The sequence below is a fragment of the Poecilia reticulata genome, linkage group LG4 (assembly GCF_000633615.1).
Source record: "Poecilia reticulata strain Guanapo linkage group LG4, Guppy_female_1.0+MT, whole genome shotgun sequence".
In the NCBI taxonomy this organism is placed as follows: domain Eukaryota; kingdom Metazoa; phylum Chordata; class Actinopteri; order Cyprinodontiformes; family Poeciliidae; genus Poecilia; species Poecilia reticulata.
The window spans coordinates 8,960,199-8,985,534 of NC_024334.1; the positions used below are offsets into that span (position 1 = coordinate 8,960,199).

Consider the following 25,336-nt stretch of genomic DNA (forward strand, 5'->3'; position numbering starts at 1 on the left):
ATGCATATTCTCTCTTTTGATCTGTCCATTCAGATAACTGAATCTCAGATGGCCAATAAGTTCAAATAAATGTTGAAAATCTATTGTATGATGTCAGGACAAGTTTGATTATGTCATTGAATTGGTCATTACCACCATCTGGTGGATAAAATTGTTGATTTGTCTGGTATCTTTCTTCCTTTATTTAGTCTCACTTATTCAATTCTGGTAAAGGAGTTCAGATGTGTACTGTACATATAAATATTTAAATGATCTCTTTGTTCTTTATCTTTCCCTTCCCAGTTATCACATTTTCTTGCAATCTTTCAAAACAGAGTTGTCAAGGTTTTGTCAACATATTTCATAATTTGTAGGCTATTGGGATGGCTGCTTGTGCTGTCAAAAATATAAATGACTGCGAGCAAATGTTTGTGTAATCACTGGATACATAACAAAAATAAACTAAATCGAGGAACCTTAAGTGCTGGACCTTTTCATCAAAGCTGTGTTTGATTTTTAGGTGCAGGCTGAGCTGAAGAAGCGATTTTGGAAGTGGCAGACTGAGAGTTACCTGAGCTACAGTAAACGACGGCGTACGCTGTTCAACGAAAGCAGCACGGTCACACAGATATCTGTTCTGGATAAATCCAGTCCCAAAGAGCAGCAGAGCTCCGAATCACATGCCCTTACACCCAACAATGTGTCTGCAGTCTGAAAACCATGAGACGGGTCCAGCAGATGAGTTGTTTTTTTTGTATCGCACAGATCATGCTGTGCATAGACTACACCTCAGAGCCTGGTTGTTGGCGGGTGTGTTTATCCTGAACTGTGAGACCTCTGAACTTGCTGTGCAAGAAGTCGGCATCATCCCACACACGTTTTACAGCACATTCAGATTTTCCCCCCAGACACCAGAGTTTACAGTGTGGCTGGAAAACTACGTCATTTGCTTTCGGGCAACTCCTCCACATTTTACTTTCCAACACTGAACTCTTTCTGCTATTTAAAGAAGAGATAAGAAAAAAAAACACAAAAAAACAAACAAAAGATGAACAGGAGCCTTGTTCAAAACTGAAGTAAATCAAGGTGGAACATAAATGAAAAGAAGTACATTTTAATTCAACATAGTCCCAAAGCTTTTATTTACCAGTCTTTTTGATTAAGTTAGAATATTTTCACACTTAAATTTGTCACTAACAACTCAACTAAAAACAACAAAATACATTACTTCAGAAAATAAAAGATTTTGTAAAGGGAACAAAGAGTTTTCATTATGTCAAATGTTCACATTTTTCCAACAAACTAAAATGGCTTTGTGGCACTATAAGTACAAAATACTTTATAAGAGATTAAGATGTAAATTTTCTTTCTCAGTCGAAGCTGAACCTGCAACCGCAATACTGACCTGAATCCTGAACATAAGTAGCCATTTCTTTTGCCTGTACTCTGTGTCATTATGTGTAATAATTTTAATCTGGCGGATGCCTTTATGAGGAACTCTTGGGTGCAGTAAGAGGAAATCATACTTGTACACAAAGATTACCAATTCTCTTCATCAGTTACTACTCTGACAGTTGTAAAATTATATGACCGATAAATAAGATACTTTTCTTTTTCAGTAGGTAAGGCATATTTTACGATTAAACTTTTAGCCTGTAGCTGAATAACTGAAGGTTTCCTACAATCCCTTAGATGTCGTGCAACATGAACTCCCGATTTCACAACAATTCTGCTGGCTCTCAGGAAGAATTCAGAATCAAACATATTTATAAGCTTTTCTCACTCTTAATGTTTTACTTTAAAAGTCAAGGAATCCAAGGGGCTCCATGTTTGTTTTCATCTAAGCAGACTTCACAGCTGAGCCAGCGTTTTTTTTTTGGACCTATGACGTTAGATTGCAAAAGGAGATGTAACTAGAAGCCTCTTTCTCAAGGATGTCAACAACTTGTATGTTACCAGCATGGCATGGCCATGAAGAAGATATACTCCAGCCATGAGGCCGCTATAAGCAGACCTGTTTAAAATTCCTTGGTGACCATTGCACACAGATGTATACTCTATCATTTTTGCTACCAGACTCCACTCATGCTCCAACAAATTTTATCAGAACCAACAGAGACTGAAAAAGGTTTTCTGGGTGCCATGCCACACCTTATCAGCTTGACACCAACCGTTAACCCACTCATGTGCATTGTCCTTCATACTCTAATACGCATAGATGTACTTTTAATAATGACCAGAAGACCTTCCTGCAATTACTTCGAGAAACTATAAACCCAATAGTTACCTGGTATTATTGCTTGTTTGACACCAGTTTCTTTACGTTTGTCCAACAATCCATATAAAAAAAAAAAGCTGTGATACCTGTGATTTTGAGAGATCCAGCATCACCTTTTTTCTTTAAACTTTGGTCATTCTTGTGTTACATTACATGTCTATTTAGGAGATGAAAATTCATGATGCCATCTGTGGCTATGTCTGCAAAATGTTGCACAGTGCATTAGCGCACATCTGGAGCACTAGACTGTAAAAGCCTTTTGTTTTGTCTTTGTGAATGAACAGTGTTTTGTGACTGTTGCAGTTGACTCAAATGATTTATACACTGACCATACTGAATTTGTTAAATTTGTTTGGCTATAGAATCCTTACTGTATCAAGTTGGTGTTTGCAGGCAATATATATATGTGTATATATATATATATATATATTATTTTTTTTCTGTAAGACGTTTAATGACACAGCTCTTTTGTAAAACCATATAAGAAGACCATATTTTTGGCATAACATAGGTTGTCTTTAATAGCGACTGAATAGGCTGCGTTGACACTACTAATATTGTATCAGTGTAGTTTTTCCTCCTTCTTGACACTGTAGGTAATTTGCACAAATGTACAGCGATGTGTGTGTATGCATATATTAACAATGCCTGGGCAGAAAAAAAGTTGCCACCAAAACAAAGAGTGGTCACAGAATACAGTGACTTTGGTTTTAGCGCACATTTGTAGTTGCATTGTCACAAGATTTATTTCCATCCAGTGTCGAATTACTTTTTCACCAAGATCTTGTATTCATGATGGAGAGTCTGACGAGTGTGAAAAGCCTTCTCCCAAACATCACAAAGATTTTCAGTGAGGTTGAGGTCTGGACTCTCATGCTCCCTGAACGACTCGTTCACAATTTGAGCCCAATGAAGCTTGGCATTGTAAACTTTGAATATTTATTGATGGAATACAATGATTATTCAGTATATTCAGGTAGACAGCTGACCTCATAGTGATCATAAATCTGAGCAACTGCAGCTGCCACCACAGCTTGTACAGTAGGCATGATGGGTCCATCACTTCGTCTGCCTCTTTTCTTACCCTGATGTGTCCATCACCCTGGAAGAGGGTAAATCTGGACTCATCAGATCATATGACCTTCTTTCATCACTCCAGTGTCCAATCTATATGTTCCCTTGCAAATTGTATAATTTTCTCCAGTTAGGCTCACTAATTAATGGCTTTCTTATGGCTACACAACTGTTTAGCCACAATTGGCTGAGTTTGCTTCACATTTTGCATGTGGAACCACTTTTCCTTTCACTATTGAACATAGCAGATTTCTTCCATTTATCTTCAGTTTATTTCACCAAACACTTCAGTGATCACAGATCACGACGATTCACAGGTTATTCCCAAACACATTTCTCAAGACAGTTTTAGTAGTTTTTGCAATCTCAGTAGATGTTTTCTCTGCCTGATGCCAATGCATCCTTAAGCAGAGTAACATTTTTTCCACGACCACAGGATTTGTCGTGCAACGCGCTCAGTTATATTCAGGTGGCGACTTTTATTTTCACCAGGCAATGTATACATATAACGTGTTTATATACATGTATATTTAAATGTTTGTGTGAAGGAGATATAGGCATCAGCTACTGACCAATACCGTGCCTTTTTCCACACCGTTTTTCACAGTGTTTAACAGCGCGGGTGAGTTACATTTGTTGATTTTGTGCAACTGTACCTTATACATCATATACATATTTTTATGCTGAACAAATTTGCCTCTGTGTTCTTTTGTAATTTTAGAAAGGATGATTTAGTGTGATTAATATGAAGTTAAGATGCCCATGTCGAGTGTGCATACTCTCCTCTTACCGTATGATCATAAACGGAGCACATATGTAATAATTCATTGGTCAAATGTCGAGAAGTATTGAGCCTTGGTAAACTAATTTATGGACTTTTACGTAATTTGTCATGTTACAGCCAGAAACTTACTATATTTCATAGGCTTCTGTGTGGTGGACCAATACAAGGTATTGCATAATTGTTATGGGAAAATGATACATGGTTTTTAAGTGTTTTTTTTTTTTACAAATAAAATGCTAGAGATGTGGGTTGAGTTTCTCTTCTGTCCCTTTACTCCGATTACACCTAAATATAATTTAGTGAAGCCATTCATCTTGAGAAATCATCTAATTAGTAAAGAATCCAAAATTTTATTTATTTAGATTTTCTTTACAATTCTGAATGCATTACAAGAAAATAATTTTTAAGGTGTCACATATCTGTTTGGGTAAATGGATAAAGAAACAGATTTTTGTCACCTTTTTTTAAGAAAAGAAAAGTAGATTTTGCAGTATAAACATAGTTTTGGTCCATGTTTACATGATACTCTACACACTCTGGAATGAAGTCCAGATCAAATGCATTCAGGTTTATGGTTATAAAATTTTAATAAATTTACTGGTGTGAACATTTTGGGACAGCATGAAAAATTAGTGCCAACAAATGAACCAGCAAGTTAAACATTTATTTTTATACTTTTTTTTTCATAATATACGAAAACACTTGATATTCACAAAAAAAGATGATGTAATGAAAACAATTGAAAAGGAGCTATTAAAAAAGGCTCACATTATACATTCAGCAACCTAGAAACAAAATGCTAAGCCCAGTGTCGTCATTTCAGCAGATTCAATCAATATAGTTAGGCATATCATTTTAAAACAACCACTATAAAAAAAACAAACTAATAAAAAATCTGGCCATGCTTCACAGTAAAAACAAAAGGTCTTTCAGCTTTTATGGCACTGTACTTTCCCTCATGTCTGTTAACATTCAAAGGAAAAGCTTTTTACAGAGTGAGAACTAAGATCCACAAAACAGTTCACAGTTAACGCCCGCAAAACACACTTTTTAGCTTATTTGCTGCCTCGTGCAGTCATTACAGTAGTTTCGGCTCAAGAGAATACCCTCTCTTATAACCTTGTCTCACAAAAATGCATGCATCGGCCTTTCTGAGTACGGGGGGATTACGTGAGGCTTTATTTAATAACACAATCCCTATTTAAGAAAAATAATATTAAAAACATGAGAACAATTGGCATAAAATCTTTAGATGGCAGCTATTCACATAAAACTCCATTTACATTTACAAAGTACAACATTTGCAGCTTGTTTCTGTTTTGCACATTTAAACTGCAGTTTAAGTCACAACTGTTGGCTACAGAAGACTTCACCTAACTACTTCATACTTCAGAACAAGTTCAAAATAATAGATGCGGTATAATAATAGCAACTCCATTGTCTGACATCAACATAGTACTGGCAATATAAGGCTCCAACTCCTTTATTCAACAACCAAAAGGAAATAAAGCAGTTGAGATTGTCTTTAATGTTTGTGATGGATACTTAACTGAGCCAGAGGGGAGGTGATACGTGATTGTCCAGCCCTTTCCCCAGATTGAACAGGGCCCTCGTATGGCTGCAGCTGGATCTGCGCTGCTATTACTGCAGCTCAGGGTGAACGCACAGCACAGCAGGACGGTGCAGTTTCTGATCAGCCCTTCCCTCATTGCATGGGTGAGATGCGTGTGGGAATTACACTGATATGTGCTCAAAGTTGAATGTCTGGAATAGTCATTTCTGTGTAAGAAGGAATGGTTAAGGGATGTGATGAAGCTTAAACACATCAATTTTGGTCCATTTTGTCATTCTTAGGCTCCAAAGGAAAATGCTGTTTAGTCTGAAAATGAACCAAATTATGTATAATGAATACATAAAACAATACAATACTGTCATTATCTGGCATAAATAAATAATCGGTATTTAATGAAAATGTCACAATCTACATGTTTTTAAAAAAATACATGGAGTTCATTACAGCTTCTGAAAAGCATAAAACTTCACTGAAATGTGTACATATGATGTAGGGAACAGTGTGTTTGTGTAATTATAAGATAAAACACTGCTTTAGTGAAAACAAGTAGTCATGATTAAAGTACTCTCAAGGCTTCCATGTTTTAAGTACAGGATTTTTGCCACAAGCAAGGATAAACTGTGCATTAACCCCCTGTTTTACTTTGCAGTTTTGTTTTTAAAAGCAAAGAAAACTATTAAACAGAAGTCAGAATACTGGTTTTGTGCTTCAAGGCACTTCTGGAGACACAAAGCAGTGTGGAGCTTTGAGATTCAGAGGACAGAAGGACACATCTGCAAAAACAACCTCTTCAAAACAAAAACTAAGCGAGTAATCAAATATGTCATATTTGAAATGAGAGGATTACACCAAAGTAACATAAAAATCTTCTTCTGCCATCACTGTAAAATTAAAGTACACCCTATTTCATTTTGGAGAATTTTATGTATCAGGCAACAATAAACATGAACTTTTTTTAACCAGGTCGTAAAAAGTATTTTTGATCTAACATCAGGCGTTCAGACCACAACAGATTTACCTTACAGTTATTTCTCAAGATGGGAAAGTCAAGTAGACTGCGTTGCTAGTTTGACTACATAAGGTGGAATGTAGATGACAGGTTCTGCTTACTAAAAGATCTGATCAAGTGTGGCCACCTCTTTGAAAGCAGGATCTTTTCAGCTTGCTGGTGAACATTTAACAGATGAAAAGGTGGAAAGTCACCAGCAATAACCTTAGAGAAACAGCTGTTGTGGTTCGTCCATCTGGAAAAGACTGATGGGGTCATTTGCAAAGTAATCATATTAAAAGACTGAATAGATGTGGCTTCTGTGAAGTGAGTTTAAGGAAAAAACATGGCAGGTCAACTTGCAGTTGAACTATCAACTGTCACGTACGGTAGTGGAGGTTTGAAGGTTTAAAGGACGATGATAAAGGCAGCAGCCAATCTACAATGACTGAAAAAGCAAAAATAAATCAAATAAAGGTATTTAATGTCCTGTCCTAGTCAAAGTCTAGACATCAATCTGATTGAAAGTCTGTGAAAAAACAAATATCTGTAAAAGTTGATGGATTTAAGAATAGTTGGCTGATCCAGTCGAACAACAAGAAAATGACTATTTAGAGCTTCTGCTACTAAAATCTGTCCCATAAGTAGCTGATGTACGGTATGAGATGTATTCAGGTTTTCATACACAGCATCTTCATTTTTGCTTCATCTTCACTTCTTAAGTACTGTGGACTTGGTTATGCTCTTCTGACACTTGAAGGTAGGTCTAAATTATTTTACAACCTGGTAAAAGCCAGATCATTTTTTCACTGTGACATGTAAACAGTTAAAACAGGGTGTACTTTATTTTTTTTAAACCATACTTTATATAATCCTTCCTCTTGGGTTCTCAAGCAACAAGACACCAAATACCTCAAGAAACAGAAACTGGAAAGTGATTGAGGTTTCTGAGGATGTAGACCTTTCATTGAAGACCTTTACATTATCTCTGCTAGAGAGACAGTAGATGTGACAGAATAATTAATATTACAATGCTCTGTCTCCACAGCAGCCCATTCAACACTAAAATAAACCTTGCACCCAGTTAAAGCACTGACTTCTCAGAAAAAAGAGAGAGAGAAAGACAAAAACAACTGCATAACAACAGTTACTTCAACTTCATGCAAGTAAATCTAACTCACAATGTTTTCATTGACATTTTTTGTACTGGTGGCTGTCCTCTGAGCAGCGCTGAGGTTTTGAAAAGAGGTGTTTGTGGTCGTATCAGACAAACCTCAGCGTGTCTCAATCGAAACCCTGCGTCTGTTTTGGCTTTTCTCATGATGGTAGAAAACATTTCTTTCCGAAAACCACTGGTTATTTTTCTCCCTGACATTCTTCCGTCTGCTTGGATTCATCACACATGTTCGCTGTAGAGCAGTCACAGCTTGACAGTAAGGAATAATATTAATAMATCATTTATAGTAACTTTATATCATATAGGCTGCAAACATTTGTCTAAATAATTATGTTGTAGGTGAAACCAGCCACAAACACCAGCAGGTTCTCTCTGGTTCTTTGTCCTTTAAAAGGTCACTACATGAAATTAGTCTTGCAGCTTTAAGTTGCTATAGACACCAGTGTTGGAAATCGGTGCAAGACAGGCAGATTTATCCTGAATGACGGCAAGGAATTTGGAGTAAGCTCTTTAAGCCACAGTTACATTTCGCTTGATGCAACGCAGATTATTGTTTTTACTCTCCACTAACGTTTCAGTCATCTTTGCGACAGGATTAATCCGATTCAAAATGTACAAGATATCCTGACAGTCACAACAGCAGCTCCTGCAAAGCCACCGAAGCTGTCACACAAGATTTTTTTGTTTTGCAGAGTAAATAAAACCCAATGTAAAATGAAAAGTAATCTCTCACTCTTCTAATATATTTACAGCTCTGTGATTAGTGTCTTTTTGCAGCTACGAGCTAAAYAGGAATGCTGAGGAACATTTGGACGGACTGGAATCAACAGTTGGASGACGTCCCTAATTAATGGACTGGTCCCGTCACGTTGCTCAGCAGCACCAGACAACTTTTAAAACTATCACAACACATAGAGACAGATGGCGATGCTTCTTAATGTTTCAGCCAGGAAACAGCAGAGTGCAGTGACTTCTTATTTGGCACATTCATGTTCACACAAGAGGCTGTTTGGGGTCACTGGAGTTCAGCTGTGTCTCCATGGTGGATTCATCAGGGTCTGTGTTGAAGAACGGGTCAGTGAGGTTGGTCATTGGGACGATGGTGGGCGGGTTGGGGTCGTCGGTGGCGGCAGGACCGGTAGAGACATCCCCACAGGGGCCGCTCAGGTGGCCGGGGTCTCGGCCTGCAGGCTGGACATTCGGATCTGCGAGCTGCTCTTGCTGAGGATGGACAGCTGCGTCCCCCCGTTCACCCCACTGCTCGCCAGCGAAGGATGCCGGTGCTTCAGGTCCACAGCAAAGTACCTGTTCACCGTCCAGCTGCGCCATTTCCTCTTGATCTCCGATTGCACCTTGAGGRATATACTTCACAAGGTCATTATTAATGGACCGCGCTGGATAGAGACGAGCTCTCTGCCCTTCATTCTCTACAACTGACCTGAAGTAATCTGTGCTGAATCAAAATCAGCTTTTCCCTGCTGGAAAAATAGCTCCAAAAGCATCTGCATGTCAAAGAAATAAGCTAAAAAGCTTAAAATCTGAAGAAAAACATTAAATACTGCATGTAATTTCTACCAAAARATTAAAAGAGAAAATACATTTACAAGATATTTTTCTTAATATTTTCTTAATGAGTCATCAGGTTCAGTATGCCACATAAAAAAAAACATTTTAAAAATTATTTTAAAAAGCATGTAATCAATTATTTCAATTATTTATTAACAAAAACTGACTAAGAGAAAATACAGAATCAAGAATACARACATTTAAAAACTGCAACAAGAAAACAACATTTTGCTCGATTTGAGCAAATTTTGATCTASAAAATATRAMATTACTTAATATTTCAATTTTAATAGATGACTTTAGGATTTCACTGTTAAGCGTTTTACTATTTTTGGTTATTTTTGTTTCATATACAACTTTTAATTAATAAACTGAGTTATTTTATTTTTTATTATTTTATGTTGTTTGTGTAAAGGTTTTTGATTTTTCTTTGTATTATTCTATTTTATTTTTGGTATTTCCTACATTTTAGATAAGTTCTTAGTGTCTTTTTCTTTGTCTCCATTATTATCTATTTACAGTCAAAAAAAGATTTTCTTATCCACCATACTTCTTTGTTACAAGTATTATTGCTCATCAATTTATATACTTCACTATTTTTTTTTATTAATTTCAATAAYCTTTTTGTTTTTACAACCACATGTAAAAACACCACCATTATAAATTAATGGGTAAAATGTGTGGAGAAAAATGATTCTTGTTATTATTAACATATGCTATAAACTTAGCTTAGAATTCCTTTGCATTTTTGCTCTCTAGCTGCAAATGAAATACCTCTAAATAGTTTTTGCGTTCACATTATGAAGTCATTCTTTCTGCATAATGAGCTGTTTATTTATATCCAAACAAACTTCACAGATTTAATATAATATAAACTGCAATTCATTGTAAATTGGTTATTTACACATTTCAAAGAAATTCTAAGTAAAAAAAATATATATGTATTATTAACAATAAGCAACACATAACAATTATTAAGTAAAAATAAATGCAAGGAGTAAAATCATCCAAAAAAAAAATCTAATCAGCCAATTTAGGTTTTGTAAGTTAAATATCTGGAATCCAGAGCTAATTTTTTCTTGAAACTTGTATTGATACACTTTCTTGAATGAGATAATTTGAAATGTTTAAGTTGAGACTTACCTCTCCGTTCAGGAAGCAGTAGAGAACGGCCACCACAAAGCCCTGGAGGAAAACAAAACACAACTAACATTGAACCACATCTGCTGCAGAACAACTTGATCAAGTTTGATTTCTGAAACACAGTCTGGAGTAGCTTAGTTATCTGAAAAAGCTTAAAGTTTTTCAGATAAACTTTAAGCTACTGCAATAAAAGTTGCAACACAAATGTCTTAGCAATATGAAACAGTAATTATGCAGAATGATGTTAAGTTCATTCTAAAAAGAGATGCAACCCTACATATGATATGCCAGATTGTACCACTGTTGCATAGTGATTCATTTAGAAACCAACTTACTGACCTGCAAAAGTAGTTAGCATTTGTAAAACTGTACAGAATTAGAACTGAGCGAAAATTAAATCCTAGTTTCCTAGTCAMGTTTGATTGACTAGGACTAGTTTCCTAGTTTGAGAGCAKAAAGTCTTTTTGACTTCTCATCAAGACAAAATCTATTTTTGAAGTAGAGGCCATAATTATATTCAAGCATAAGCAGATATTTCAGTTTTGAAAAACGTTTAGTTTTGTAAGTATTTTCAGTTCTGATGTCTTATCTCGTCTCTTGCTTAACARGTTTAAGCAATAATAAAGGAAAAAAAGAAGAATAAGATAAAGATAAATAAGAACAAMGTTTCTTTTGGTGCATTAGAAAATGGATTCCAACAGACATTAAATAATTACTCAGAAAGATGAACAAGTGAATGTGTATKTATTCTCTCAATCAGTGGGGGGGAAACCAAGGTAAACGCTGTTAAATGTTTCAGTCAAATTCGCCTAAATTTGTAGATTCGGTCTGACACAGACCAAGTCACACATTTCTCTATATAAGAGCTCTATGAGTAAATAAGCTAAACAGTTTATTTAGGAAGTGGACGGAGTCACCTGAAAGGATCCGAGACCAAGTTCAAAGACAAGACGTTCCCTCTTGCTGACGTTTTCCGGGGAGAAGGCGAACACGGTGTAGTGGATCCCAAACAGGGGGATCAGCAGCAGAGTGGAACGGGCCAGTCTCCTGCAACACAGCATGCAAATATTTGAGTGATTTAGCCATTGTTATATTACGATTGTTAATAACAGCAAATACAAGCACACTTATAGAAGCCAAAGTAGTGATAAAGCTTCACTTGTTGTTAGTCTGAAATGTTTTTGATACAGACATAAAATGTGAAGTAAGATTTACTCACAGGTAAATACTGGACTCGTTCCCACCGATGTCTGGGGACTGCAGCTTCTGAACGAGGATGACGATGATACCAATGAAGAGTACAAAATTGATCTGCAAGCACATACAGAAAAATTTCACTAATCTSTGTCAATAATAGAAAAACTGTGGCAGTACTTACATTAATATTCAAATTTACTTGATCTAACTGTGTAAAGGATCCGACGATAGAAAATCTTTYATCAAAGTAGTTTCACCAGTGACTTGTACCCATTTCYTTTTACCAGATTTTTACTTAGATATTCTAAAACARATATGTTTCATTTTCTTTCGTTTACACAAAATCACCAAACATGACATTTGTAATATTTTTTGTTCATTTTAAAGCACATAAACATTTGAACATCATAAGTACACATCTATTCCTATTCCACTCAAAACAGCTCAGGTGTTTCTGCTTTMCCCCAATCATCCTTGAAAACCTTCARCAACTTGATTATGCTCAACTTGGGTAAAGTCAGTTGATTAAATACTATTTTGTATGTCACATATATACYACACCACCATTCAGGCATTAGTCCTTAAAGACACAAGAAAACCTCTTAATTTAAAGAAAACTGTACTCAAATTGGTTTTGGAAGAAATTTGTAATGGAACAAAATGTGGAAACCGTAAAACGGTATATATTGTCGAGACTATGTATGTAGTGTTTTTTTTATCAACGTTTCTCACCATAATTGAAGCCAGAACCGGTCCCTTTATCACCCACCAGATGGCAGCATTGTCATTCATGTCCCAACACCTGAGAGTGCAAAACATATTCACAACATGCACACACAAACCTCAGCAAAAAGATTTCTTTCATCATTTATTTAGAACCAACCCTATGTCATCGTAGTGCAGCCTCAGGACCGCCCAGATGGTCACACACACTGTTGGCGTTCCTGTTGAAAATCACAAGTACTGATGTAATCATTGCACCAAAGGTTTGACCACCTTCTTCAGGCTAGGTTTAAAGATCTTACCCCAGCCGATGACAATGTACCAGTAGAAGTATCTCTTCTCAGGGAAGAAAGTCTCCACCAGTAAAGTGAAGAGGTACAGACCCTCGATGAAGAGCCAGAAGTAGTTGGAGAGGACGCAGTAGTGGAAGAATATCATCACGGCTCGACACTCCAGCTTCAGGAAGGATGGAAAGCAGAGAGTCGAGAATCACCAAGAGGAAGAAAAGACATGTGTGTGCGCGTGTCTTTATGTAACTGACGGTGTGTATGAAGCAGTGGTCGCTGTCTTCCTCTGCGTAAAGCACGCTGTCTTTGATGAAGACAGAAATTGCTCTCAGGATGAACGACACAAAAAGGTTCATGTGGATGAAGTTCCTGGTGCAGTGCAGCTTCCTGTGAGGGAACCAAAGAAGAGCTTTGCATGCTGGAGATGCTCAAATTCAAGAATGTTCAAGTATTTATTTTGTCTGCTGATAAACATTATCAATTGTTAGTAAAAAGAAATATACATGCAATTGGTCAGAAAAAGCTTATATTGGGACTTAGTTCACAAACATAACACCTTTGTTTTAGGATGTTGTGAATGTTTTTACGTTTTTGAAAATTTGTTCCCTTGTACAAAGTATTCATAGCATACAAACCTTTTCACATTACAACCAAAAACCATAATGTATTTTTATTGTATATCATAGACCAGGGGTCACCAACTCCAGTCCTCGAGGGCTACCGTCCTGCAACTTTTAGATGTGTCTCTGCTCAAACACACCTGGATCAAATAAACTGCTCATTTCCAGCCTATTGCAGAGAGGAATGAATATTGGTGAGAAAATTCAGACATTTTGGAGCAGAGGTGAATCTAAAAGTTGCAGGATGCTAGCCGTTGAGGACTGGAGTTGGTGACCCCTATCATAGACCTACACAAAACGATGCATAATTAAGTGGAAATATATATATATATATTTTACATTTTTTAAAAAAGAACCCTACAAAATTTTTTATTTAATTATTATCAACTTACTAGCCACTTTATAAGCAGCTACTGAGAATCCTAATAAAACATAGTGCTGTCAGTGTCATCCATGCAAAAAAAACAACTTAGGAAATTGTTCTTAATGTTTTGCTTTAAGGTTTTTAAGCCTTAGACAGAACARAGTTGATGAGAAACAGTCAGGTCCATGCTAAAGCCACTCTACCTGAACTGTTTGATCATCAAAGAAAATATGATGCAAAAATCATCAGGGGCAAAGAAACTGAACCAAAATGCTAATGAACTCATTTGCATGACTGACGTTTTTTGAAGCTGGTTTCCAACGACTTGTTCATCACCTGAATCCAKTCATCATAATGGATGTTAGCATATCTACTGTTTTGCTGTACAAAATAATGTTTCTTTTTATCCGAATGGCAGATTACTAATCTTCCACTTATTGGTTTTGCAGTAATTGTAGCATCATAATCATCATTTTAGCAGCATTTTCATTTTGCTGGGCAGCGTCCAGCACCCTGGGCAGCTGCTTCCTCACAAGGGCCACAAAAGTCCTGCAGGACCCCACACATCCCTGAATAACCGAACCACCTCTTCATAGCACTCCCCTCAGGCAGATTCAGACCCCAAACATCCATACAGACAGTTTGTGAAACTGTTTTTCCCCCCCGAGCCTTGCACACTCTGCAGTCACACCAACACGGATGATAGCACAGAATCAAATTTGACCTCAGACTCTTTAAGATGTGATTCTTGCTATCTTCAAGCAGCTACTGGATCACTCCTAACAGACCATTGTTGTGTATTGTGCAATGACACAAAAAAAACACATCGAGGTATCAAGTATTTTTCTTATCTTTTCTTTTTAACTTTTGATTAGATGGATGATTTTTAGTAGCTTTATTTGCATGGCTTTCTGACTTTCAATCTGACTTTTTTTTTAAGCTTTAGCCACATTAAACTACTTAAGTATTACTTTATGTTTTTATCTGTAACAAATGTGCAACATATCAATAACACAATTTTCCCTTCTTCTGAAAGTCTCACCTGAATCTGCACAGGATGACCATAGCTGTGGTGAGGGACACCAGGGAGGTGCTGTAGCCCACTGTGTACAGAGCCTTCACTGACACATAATACATATCCTGAAATAAGAAAAAAAAAAACATGAATACAATAAGAACTGAGTGCAGAGGATGCAATATGAAGGTGTGAACCTGACAGCCGGTGGTAAACTCACGGGGTGACTGCTGTTTCCTTCCTCATACAGGCAGGCTTCAATATAATGAGGAAAGAGCTCTGACCAGCCAAACTCTGTGCAGTTACGRCTCACCTTCCCCAATTCTGTTGGCGCAGAAAAAAAAGACAGTTATTTCCTTAATGAAATAACTGTAGAGTATTTATACAGAGAATCAAATGAGCATGCATAAATGTAAAAAGTTTTGAATGAATCAGTAAAAAAAAACTCAATACATCCAAATAAACAAACAAAATGGAGATAAAACAACATAGCCAAACGTTACAAAGAAAATGATCCAGTTCAATGTTTTGAATAATGTTTTGAAATGTAAATACGTGAAACAAATGCTTTTATGCTACCAGAATGTGTAAATGGAGCTTTTAGTAAATATAATAATATAATAGGACTGACCGTAGTCTTCCTCGCTCATGAACTGAGAGAAGAGTTCTGGACAGTTCATCTGGACCACCTCCCCGACCTTGGCCGGCTGCCAACATGTAAGATTGTCCCAGAACCACGGACAGTCTGAGGACGCAGCGTGAACACAAACACCTGGTTTTAGTTTTAAAAAGGCACATTCACAAAAACACCAAAATACCACTTTATAAGTTCAGCGCCTGGTTGGTTGGGCATCAGCGAATTGTAGAATCACACATACATTTTCCTTATGAAATAAGAGATGTTTTCTACTAAACTAAATTACTGCCACATCTGGATCACTGGTATCTTAAAACATCTTGGCACATCTTTAAGTGCCAAGATGTTTTAAGCTGAGTTTCAAAACAACTAGTTACCTCCTTCACATCAAGGAAGGCCATACAAATATATTTAAAAACATAATTTTTTTTTTTTGTTTTTGTATTTATTTTTTATATATAGTGATACATATGACACTTTATTTTCCAGAAAAAACACACAGCAAGTAGACATTTGTTTATGTTTTTTTTTTTTTTTCCAGAGCAAGATAGGATGTTTGTAGCATAATCAACTAATATTAGATTGCGTCACTTGCTTTAATGCCTAAATCAACCAAAACATGAAAAAGGCTGAAACACTGTGCTTTTTATTTCTGACCAGGTAAATCAKAGAACATGGTGAAGAAAATCTGCTCAGTCTAATCTCCCCCTCATCCTGCATGCTTACTGCAGGAGAGATGCCCATCAGTCACTAATCCGATTGAATTTTCATCATCATCATCATCATCATCATCATCATCATCATGAGACAACTTTAAAGTCTCAAAACCATCAGGATCTCTGTATAAAAACTGGAGACACGGGCTGAAAAACAATGATTTCTGGTTGTWTTCATGCAGCTAATAAGGCAGATTTACACACACAGAGGAGCAAAGAGAAACATTTTATCATCTCCCTGCAGACAAAGCAGGTCAGAGTTAACCACAGCTGGTAGAACTATCTACTGCTCATTAGTATGACGACCCTCAAGATGTTCTAATTATTAATCTCAGTGTTACTTTATTTTAATTAGSTCCTCATTGAAAACTGGTAGAAGAACAATTACTATGTCGGTGAGGAATTAAGAACCTACCAAATTCTGAGTCTGAATCTTCCAGAGCCATCATCTCCATACATTTCTCCTGCTCCCTCTTGATGACGCAGTTAGAGGGGACCTGTTGCCTTGAACCCTGGAAAATAGAATAGAAAAAAACCCACACACAAATAGCAGAGGTCATTGCTCGGGGAACTGGTTAAGCACAGTTAAATAAATCATTGCACAGCGGCTGGCAGCCATCCCAATGCGAATTGACCCTGGAATAAYCGTATTAGTCTGGTGAAAACAATAGCTTTCAGGCATGCACTTTTTTCACACTGGTCCAGGCCAGGACTTGCTCCTAATCGCTAAAACGCTCAGACACGGACAGAAAGAGGTGTTTGCTGCAGTGACGTCTTCACAATCGGGGATAGAGATCATAAATACGATCACAGCTCTGAGATACGACCRYGTACACCATTTTTACGGCCCCTCTGAGAGGTGACGACGGGAGYGAGGCAGGCTGAGCCTCGCTTAATTGGTCTTTTTATGTGAATTTTGTGTCTCAGTGCAGGCGCCGGTCAGGAATACGTCACATCAGAGCTATAGAGTGTGTCAGGAGAGCATTTAAACATTGAGTTTTAGCAGCGAAAAGAGATCAAGTCAAGTCAAAGCTTTATTTATAGGGCAATTTAAAAACAACTGAATGTCACCAAAGTGCCGAACAAGTCAAAYGTGGTTATGAACAAAACAGCAAACTGACTCAAGCAGGCTGACATATTAATACACACAATTAAAACAATGGAAATATGGTGAGCTTAATAGGAAAAGAAAGGAAAATGCATAAAATATAGAACCTCTACATAGATAGTATATAAATAAAGAAATTAATTGTGTGAATCATGTTAAGATTCATACAGTTATGTTAAGACATTGGCAAAGATTGTGAATACTTAGTTTTATTAATTTTGCAAAAATSTCAAAATGTGTTTTTTTCATAAGGGGGTATTAATATATTGAACTTCAAGGGAAGAGATTAATTTAATACAATTTGAAATAAAACTGTAAACTGTAACTACTAAATAAAGTGTTATTTTGGACAAAAACCTGTAAAATTATGTCTGATCACTTTAATGTAGTCTTATTTTTCTGCCAGGTGTGAGGACTCATGCTCAGAGCTGCCCACTTGTAACTGAATCCTCCAACAGCAAAWTCTAAACAAGGCCTTTTAGTGAAGTTACTGTATATGCAATCTTGAGGAGCTAAGGAAACCCAGCTGCACATTTAGAAACTGATTCATCCCAAAGAAGACAAAGGGCTCGTGATATCTCCAGTCCATAGTAGTAACACACAAGAAAAGCACAATTATGGACAGTTTTTATGACCGATCAGGAATGTTGAACTTTTAACAGTTAACAGCTCAGAATAACGCTGAACAAACACTGAATAAATGATGAGAGAAGATCTTTATCCATTGTTCCTGCCACATGCTGATCAATGAATTATTGATGCAGACACTCCATATGGTTACTTTAAGTGTGTGAAAATCAATCCTTGTTTGCTGAATTTATTCAGATGTCAACACCTGCAGCTGACTCRGTTGGTTTACTTTATTTTCCTACACTTAAACTGATGATTCACTTGTGCAGAAGACAGGCGGTGTCACAAACATCTGTCTGCATCATCCCAATAACTCCCATAAGAAGACAGGGAATTGGCATTACCAGTGCTTTGTCTCAGCATTCACTAGAAAATTCTGGAACATCAATGTTACTATCCACTGGAGTTAGTTTGTATCACCATACACTAAGTGGGTGCTGACCGCAAGAGAAGTCCTTGCTCTGAAATAAACAAACTGAGCATGAATGAAATGTGTAGTTTCGTTTATGCTGAGGATTCATGTGGGGATTTGTTCATGTGAGGAGCTACACATGTCATTCTTCGAGAGAGGAATTTTGTGGCTGGGCAAGAAACATTTTGAACCATTTGGCCACAATGTCTGTGGGAGTCACAGGGAGGCTTTCAATCCTGAGATGGTAGCATCACGCTGCATGAATGCCTTAGCACCAGCGGTTCTGCTGCCTCACACAGTGGAATAGGATTATTTCAAACACACCTCAAATTATTTACCAGATGGTTCAAACTTGTACACAGTTGGGTTGGATTGGTTTGAGCAATGCAATGATCCCAAATATAAATAATATATAGTTTTGCAATAAATTGAACAGGCTAGAATTTAGGCTCATGGAATTAGCCTCTGTATTGAAAATTTATGGAATAGGCATAAAAATTGTTTCAAAAATAGGATCTAGCCTTATTGCCAAGAGGAAAGATCACATTTCCATTCATAACCATTTGATTAGAGAAAATTCACAATACTTCTTAACTTGTCCATCCAATTATTGGTTGATATCTAAAACAAACAATTCATTTTTAAATTAACTTTATTATTCAAAAAGAAATACACAAGTTGAAATTAGAAAAAGCCTTCTCTATGAGCATAAACAGAGCGAAGCCCTGTTTTGATCCCACTACTTTGGKAATTTGCGAACTGTCAAACAGGATCCGAGTTAGATTCAGATCTTAAGCTGGCTTCTGATCATGATGATTTTACACTGTCAACTGAAACATGAATCACAAAAATGTAGAACTTACCGAAGGCAAAATTAGAAGAAGGGCGAGGGTCAGAAAGTTGATTTTAACAGCAAACATTTTGTTCTTCAGTAGTTTCCAGAGTTTCTGYAGCTAYACAGACGCCACACAGCAGGATGTCAGTTCACCTYGGGATCTGAAACCAGTGTGGGAAAGAAAGATGTTACGTCCTTTCTCATCACTTGGCCCTTTTGCAACGCAACAACCTTCAAGCTGTATTTTAAAAGTGCACACCTGAATAAAAAAATMCACAAAACTCTATTAAACTAAGTTCAACTCTGAATCTCTTTCAATTCAGAGAAAATAATGGTGAGTGATTGTCTGTTGATGCTTTCTATGCAGAAATATAAAAAAWTTTAAACATCCCTTCTCAGTTGCAAATGTATTTAAATGCAYATTTTACTGACTRTGCAGTGTTATTTCTCTTGAGTTGTAAAATGTCCCTCACTGTATAGGTTCTTTATTTTTTTGCTGCTGGTTCAGCTGAATTTCCAGATAGTGGGGCAATAAAGGCTATTATGGTTGTATTTTATTCATGCTATTGCATATTATTATGCATTCTAACTCTTTTTTTAAAAAAGTCTTCTCACAAAACATGACTCGTCTCCTAATATAAGGTACAGATGGGTTTAGAGCAAAGAAAACAAAGTGTAACGCTTTTCAAAGACATTTATGCATATTTAAAACAGTTTCTACCAAAAGACACCGTCTCTGATTTTGTACATTAAAAAAATCAATATGATTAACCAATTATGTAAACTGTACTCTGTTTTTTTGTGCAGTTGATGCTTTCTGATGAAAATGGTCCAATTACAAGCTTGTGAATGTGAGTGTTTAATAGGCTTGGGTGCATGCAGCATGATGAGTCAAGCCARCAGGGTTTTGCTGAACAAAGCCAAGTAGCAGGACCAGGCGCTCGGGCCTCATCCCGCAGGGAGATCATGGCAGCTTGGCATTCCTACTCCACCAAACCCTGCCAGCAGCAAGCGTTGTCAGTGGCAACGACTGGGAGAGCTGCTGAGTTTGGATCTCAACTTAAGCACGTGGACCTGCAGCCTCCTCCTGCTTCTTCTTCTGCTCAACTGGAAATAGACTCTTGGATTTGACTGTTTCCTTTTAYGGGAGCAACAGCAAATATTTCAAATTAAATGTAGAAAAACAAACCTGGGTTGAAAACATTCAGCTCAAATTGCTTGWGTTACCTAGTGTCACAAAATGAAGCAACAAGATTGCATACAATATAAACTTATTTAAACTGTGACATGCTGGGTAAGGAGAAGCTATACAGGAAGCTATAGAGGAACAGCAAATAGTCTGATGGTAAGTCTGGAGGAGTTGCAGAGATCCATAGCTCAGCTGGGAGAYTCTGCTCATATACAGTAACAACAATCAATCATGTACTTTACAAATTTGGCTGCCAGAGTAGAGTAGTAAGAATAAATTCACAGGAAATCTTGTTTAAAGTTTGCTGCAACCACAACCTACAAGGAAAYGACAAATTACCAACATGCATGATCCATGTTTGGTGGAAACCTAATTCACATGGTGAAACATGGCAGGATCATTCTGGGGGATTTCCTTTCTTGAGCAAGGTCTTAGACATATAGGCAGAGCTTTAATGGAAGGATTTAAAAGCACTTTTTGGATTTTTATTTGTGAAAATTACAACAWCAAAAAAAATCTGTTCTCTTCTAGTTCCCACTGTGTTTTTTMAAACTTTTCAAACCATAACATAAAAAGGGATTCAGCGTTTATAGTGGTGATTTTTAAAGTTCCACTGCCTGTTCCTGCATACTCCCAAGATACAAATTACCATATTACTGCCCAAGGCCAATTTGAATATAACATGTTTCACTTAAACTCAAAGAGACACCAACACCATGTTGGAAACAGCTGTGTAAGCAACTCAACAAAACACACACAATGTTTAAAGTTGGTTAAAAATGGAAATCAGACTGTGTGGGCGGKTTTTTTTTTGTCCGTGACTGTGAGCTCACAGCTGCTCACGACCGTCCTCTCCGAGCTGTAATCAGTGGTTTAATGAGTCTCAGTAGCTTTCATGTTCGACTCAGTCAGCCTGAGTGTGTGTAATGTCTGAAACTCTGTTTAAAAAAGTACTTGATTAAAACAACACACAAACAGGCACGTCCATCCTCCAGATTAATTACAAGCGCATACTTCACACTGGGCTCCACTCGCGTGTGTGAGGAAAGCAGCRCCGAAAAGGAGGAGAAAAAAGTTTGAGAATGTGAGTGGGTGTTTGTCTTAGCCGTGATGAATCCTCTCAGGGAGAGGAGTTATTTCCCTCAGGAATAAACAGGAAACACAGTGATGATCAATCACCTGCATTGCTGCAACGCTCTCTGCAGAAACGCTTTGAAAATTCTGTGATGAAACGCGGCGTTGGATAGACAAGGATGATGGAAAGGAGAGAGCGGCGTAACCCACTTTTGTTTTAAGTGAGAGCAGTTTTGCCCTTCGGGACACGGTTTTGTCAGGATTTGAAAGCCACCCTGACTTCATCCTCTGAAATTCTTCTCTTTATCTSTCATTGAGAGAACTAAATTGACTCTCTGCTTCAGGATTTATCATCTAATGTGTTAATCCAGCTTCAGACGGTCTAATTCCCTCCGAATATCTCTGCAAGTCACTCAAGTCCATGTCGCTAAATTTAGCTCAAAGAATTATGAGAGGAATTAATACACCAAGACATGACTTGGTTAATTTGTGGGCCGAGAGGAATGGACAGAGGATGGATATGAAAACTGGCCTGGTTTCTCGCTCCCATTAGGTTCCGTCTTTCCCACAATTCATTTGGGAACTGGGCCACCACAAGTCTGAGGAGAAAACACTTCGAAGCAAAAAACCCCCAATAGGATCCATTAAAATAATATCACATCATCCTGAGACACGTAAACAGAGAGTGTCCCAAAACACCAAACCAGTAATTAAATACATTTTTGTTAAAAAAGTAAAGATCACATGACTTTTTTTGATTTTACATATTTTATATCTGTAATTTGTCATTGTTTGTTGATTTTTCCAGAATCTTTCCTTGATCTTATCTTAGAATGTTGGACTAAACCCCAGGTTTGTTTGGTAGATATTTTTTGGGATCTAGTGATGTGGGAGTCAAAGCTGCTCTCTTATTGGGATTATATAATTTCATTTTAGAGCTGGTATTTGTAACTCCAATCCTTGTGTGCCACTAGCTTCATTTCCACTACAAATCTTTGTCTCTATACTCCTAATGTTGAAAAAAAAAAATACAATTTCGAGTTGCTGTATTTTTATTAAATATGAATGAAATCATGGCAGAGACGGATGTAAACAGTTACATGAAATATATTCATAAATCAGCCTTGGTGCTAGCGCTCATCTATCAGCCATTACAGGAGACTTTGGCGTCTTATTCAGGCGTAGGAGCAGCAAGATCTGTAAAATCTGAAGCAACCATATATGCAGTGTTTTAGGGAAATTGCAGTCTGTGGTTTTAAAGAAGAGCTATGGATTCAACGCGTTCAAATGACACACAACGTTTTATGTACTGTGCAATGCCACGAGAGTTATATTGGATCCAGCTGCACATTTTCTGAAAAAAAAAAAAAAAAGAAAAAACAAATGATCATCCTCCTACTTGTTTTCGCCAGTAGTAACATCCGGTTGTTGATCATGTGACTCGTGAAAAAATGTTTTGTGAAATACATCTAAGGGGAAATGTTGTTTTTAATTTTTTTTAAATGTGATTTTTTTTTTTTTTTTTAGTTTTGACATGTTAGCATTAAAGGAATTTATTTTTGTAATTTCAATTTGCACAGTTCTGTGGAAACGCAGCTACTGTCTTGCAACTTTTAGACTCATCCCTGCTCCAACACACCTAAACAAAGAAATAAATAATCTCCTTGTCAGTAAGTTCTGTAAAGGCCTGGTCAATAATCATTCATTTGATTCAGTTGCACTGGGGATGCAGAATAAAGTTCATTTTCAATTTGTAAAATTCCAGCTTATGTATTTAGACCTCATTCAGCATCATTAGTGATTAATAGTTATTACAATAGGAGACTGTGCCTTGTTAAGAATTAGGGAAAGGGCAACACTGAAACAGAGACTGTCAGTGAACAGAGGCAAAGGTTATGGTGATAGAGGGAAAACACTTTGCAGCAGCCAAAATAAACTAAAGGAAGCGTTCCATTTTTTTGTTACTGCTGGTGAAGAGATGGAGGCAAAGTATGATAGTTTGCTTTAAAACTAGTTTTTATGGCTTTAGGTTGAAAGGCATCATTAGACCAACGTATCTAAGGTTTATACCCAGGGTATTTATTAAATACACCCAAATGGAGGCATACATGCAACTTAAAATTCATTTAATTAATAAACAAGGAAAGTTGTTTTCTGTAATTGCTTGACTCTGTGGACCCAAAATGACAATCACCACAGGAAATGCTTAAGAAGTTTATTAAAAGCAACGATTTTGGTGGGAGTACAGAACTGGCAGAGGAGAACTAATTAGCAGCTCAAAAGGATGACGCTGGTGCGCTGATCCAGATTATGGAGATCTGAGTGAGGCAACAATAACTTTTGGGGAAAGCCAGCATGCGATGGGAAATCCAAGACAGTGCACATAAAATCCACAAAACTGACAAAGCTAATCTAGCAAGACAGAGCTCGGTTAGGGGACCGGAAGGGGTTGTTATCAGAAATGCAGATTTTAGGATGACTAAAAAGGGAGCAGGAAAAAGCCGAGAGTCAGTGATCAAAATCAGAGTGGAAAACCAGGAAGTGCATGCCCAGAGGGGCAAGGTGAGAGGTCAAATCCAGAGAACGAAGGATAGACAGAAAATGAGGGAATCAAAATAGGCAACACCACTGGATATATTTTCACACACTATGGCTTTCGACATTCTGGCAGTGACTAAATGGCACAATGGAGTTTATACTAGAAAAAGAGCAGGTGGAACACATGGGGTTAATCCAGCGGCAGGTGAGTTGAATACACTACATTGTATGGAGTCTGTGGCACAGCAGGGAAACAAACTGATTATATCTAGATGATATGAATGAGTTTTGATTGCAGATTTGGGACATTAGACATGCATAATCATTATATTGTATTTCATACAATCACTTTGCTCTCTTCAAAAGAAGACGCTCCCAAAAAACAAGGAGCTACGCCACCTCAACTATTAACACATTCTGTGGACAATTTCATAGTAATTTGGCCCAGTGGTCATGTGCATTTAGGTTATATTATTACATAATACAACCTAAATGTATTATGTAATAATACATTTATTACATAATACAACCTCCATCGGGCTTCCTGAGACCGATGGAGAACAAGTTTCCTCCAGTTGCTGCAGTAACAGCTGAGCCACGCTGCTACCACCACTGGATTAGGTTGGATGTTTTTTATCCAGCTCAATCAAGGGGACCTGAAGCATGTCATTGTTTATGAAAACATTGAAAATGTATTTTATTGGAGCAGAGAAGTAAAGGAGAACATCAACAGAGGTTTCCTTCAAATTTTGGCTAATAACTATTTTTGAGTTGAGATAAGTCCTCGGTGTTTCATCATCCACCTCTCCACAGATTGTTGTGTTTTAAGTTTGTGGTTTAAATAATTTGCTCTCTATGGCCACTTTTCAAACTTCGAGCATGTGAACTTTAGAGTATTGCTGCTTTTTTTTTATTCAGGGCATCCTTAGAGTAATTCACTAAGTGTTCTCTTTCTTTGGGCTGCAAAGACTTTTTATCTTGTCCCATAAACTGATGCTTTGTCCCAGATTTTGACTAGCTCCAGTTTTCAAAACCCAACCCCAGAGGACGCAAAAGAAGTGTTCTAGTATGAGTACTCTCTGTTACCTTCACTCCCTTATATACACACATATTATTACTCTGTTTGGAATTACAGGACAGGAAAGTGAAAACAGAAGAGGAATACTACATCAAGCTGCTTTCGACAAGGTCAAAGGCACACTTTTAAGGTTTATTTTATATGTTGAAATTGTTTTGAAGTCACATTGTGGTGATTAAATTACATTTACATTTCTACAAGCTTAAGATAAGGATTAAATCCATTGACAAGGGAAGCTTGTGTTAAAATAATATATATCTCTTCTGATTACCGCCTACTTAGTCCACAGTCTCAGGTCATACTAAAATTGCTTTAAAATGACAAGGACTCACCATAAATTGTATCTGCATT

At 37.1% G+C, this 25,336-nt stretch overlaps 2 protein-coding genes across 3 annotated transcripts in view; one reads left to right on the forward strand and one right to left on the reverse strand.

Annotated features, from left to right (window-relative positions):
- ghrhrb (growth hormone releasing hormone receptor b) overlaps window positions 1-5,538 on the forward strand; it is a 32,668-nt gene extending 27,130 nt beyond the window's left edge. Inside the window, exon 12 of the mRNA XM_008406881.2 lies at window positions 500-5,538. Within this exon, the coding sequence (XP_008405103.1) occupies window positions 500-694 (195 nt within the window). The 3' untranslated portion in view covers window positions 695-5,538. The remainder of the gene's footprint in view (window positions 1-499) is intronic.
- On the reverse strand, window positions 4,766-19,272 carry adcyap1r1b (adenylate cyclase activating polypeptide 1b (pituitary) receptor type I). 2 transcript variants are annotated; one of them, XM_008406741.2, is made up of 13 exons: window positions 19,135-19,272; window positions 16,537-16,633; window positions 15,400-15,513; window positions 14,989-15,092; window positions 14,796-14,893; window positions 13,024-13,156; window positions 12,785-12,938; window positions 12,643-12,703; window positions 12,492-12,561; window positions 11,782-11,873; window positions 11,480-11,609; window positions 10,563-10,604; window positions 4,766-9,218 (listed from the first exon to the last, which is right to left on the reverse strand). In XM_008406741.2, exons 1-13 carry the CDS (start codon window positions 19,189-19,191, stop codon window positions 8,847-8,849), a joined length of 1,524 nt encoding a protein of 507 aa, XP_008404963.1. In that variant the 5' UTR covers window positions 19,192-19,272; the 3' UTR covers window positions 4,766-8,846. The 2 variants fall into 2 exon arrangements, with proteins under 2 accessions (XP_008404963.1, XP_008404964.1); XM_008406742.2 differs by having other exon boundaries at window positions 8,922-9,205.
- Window positions 19,273-25,336: the final 6,064 nt, after the last annotated feature.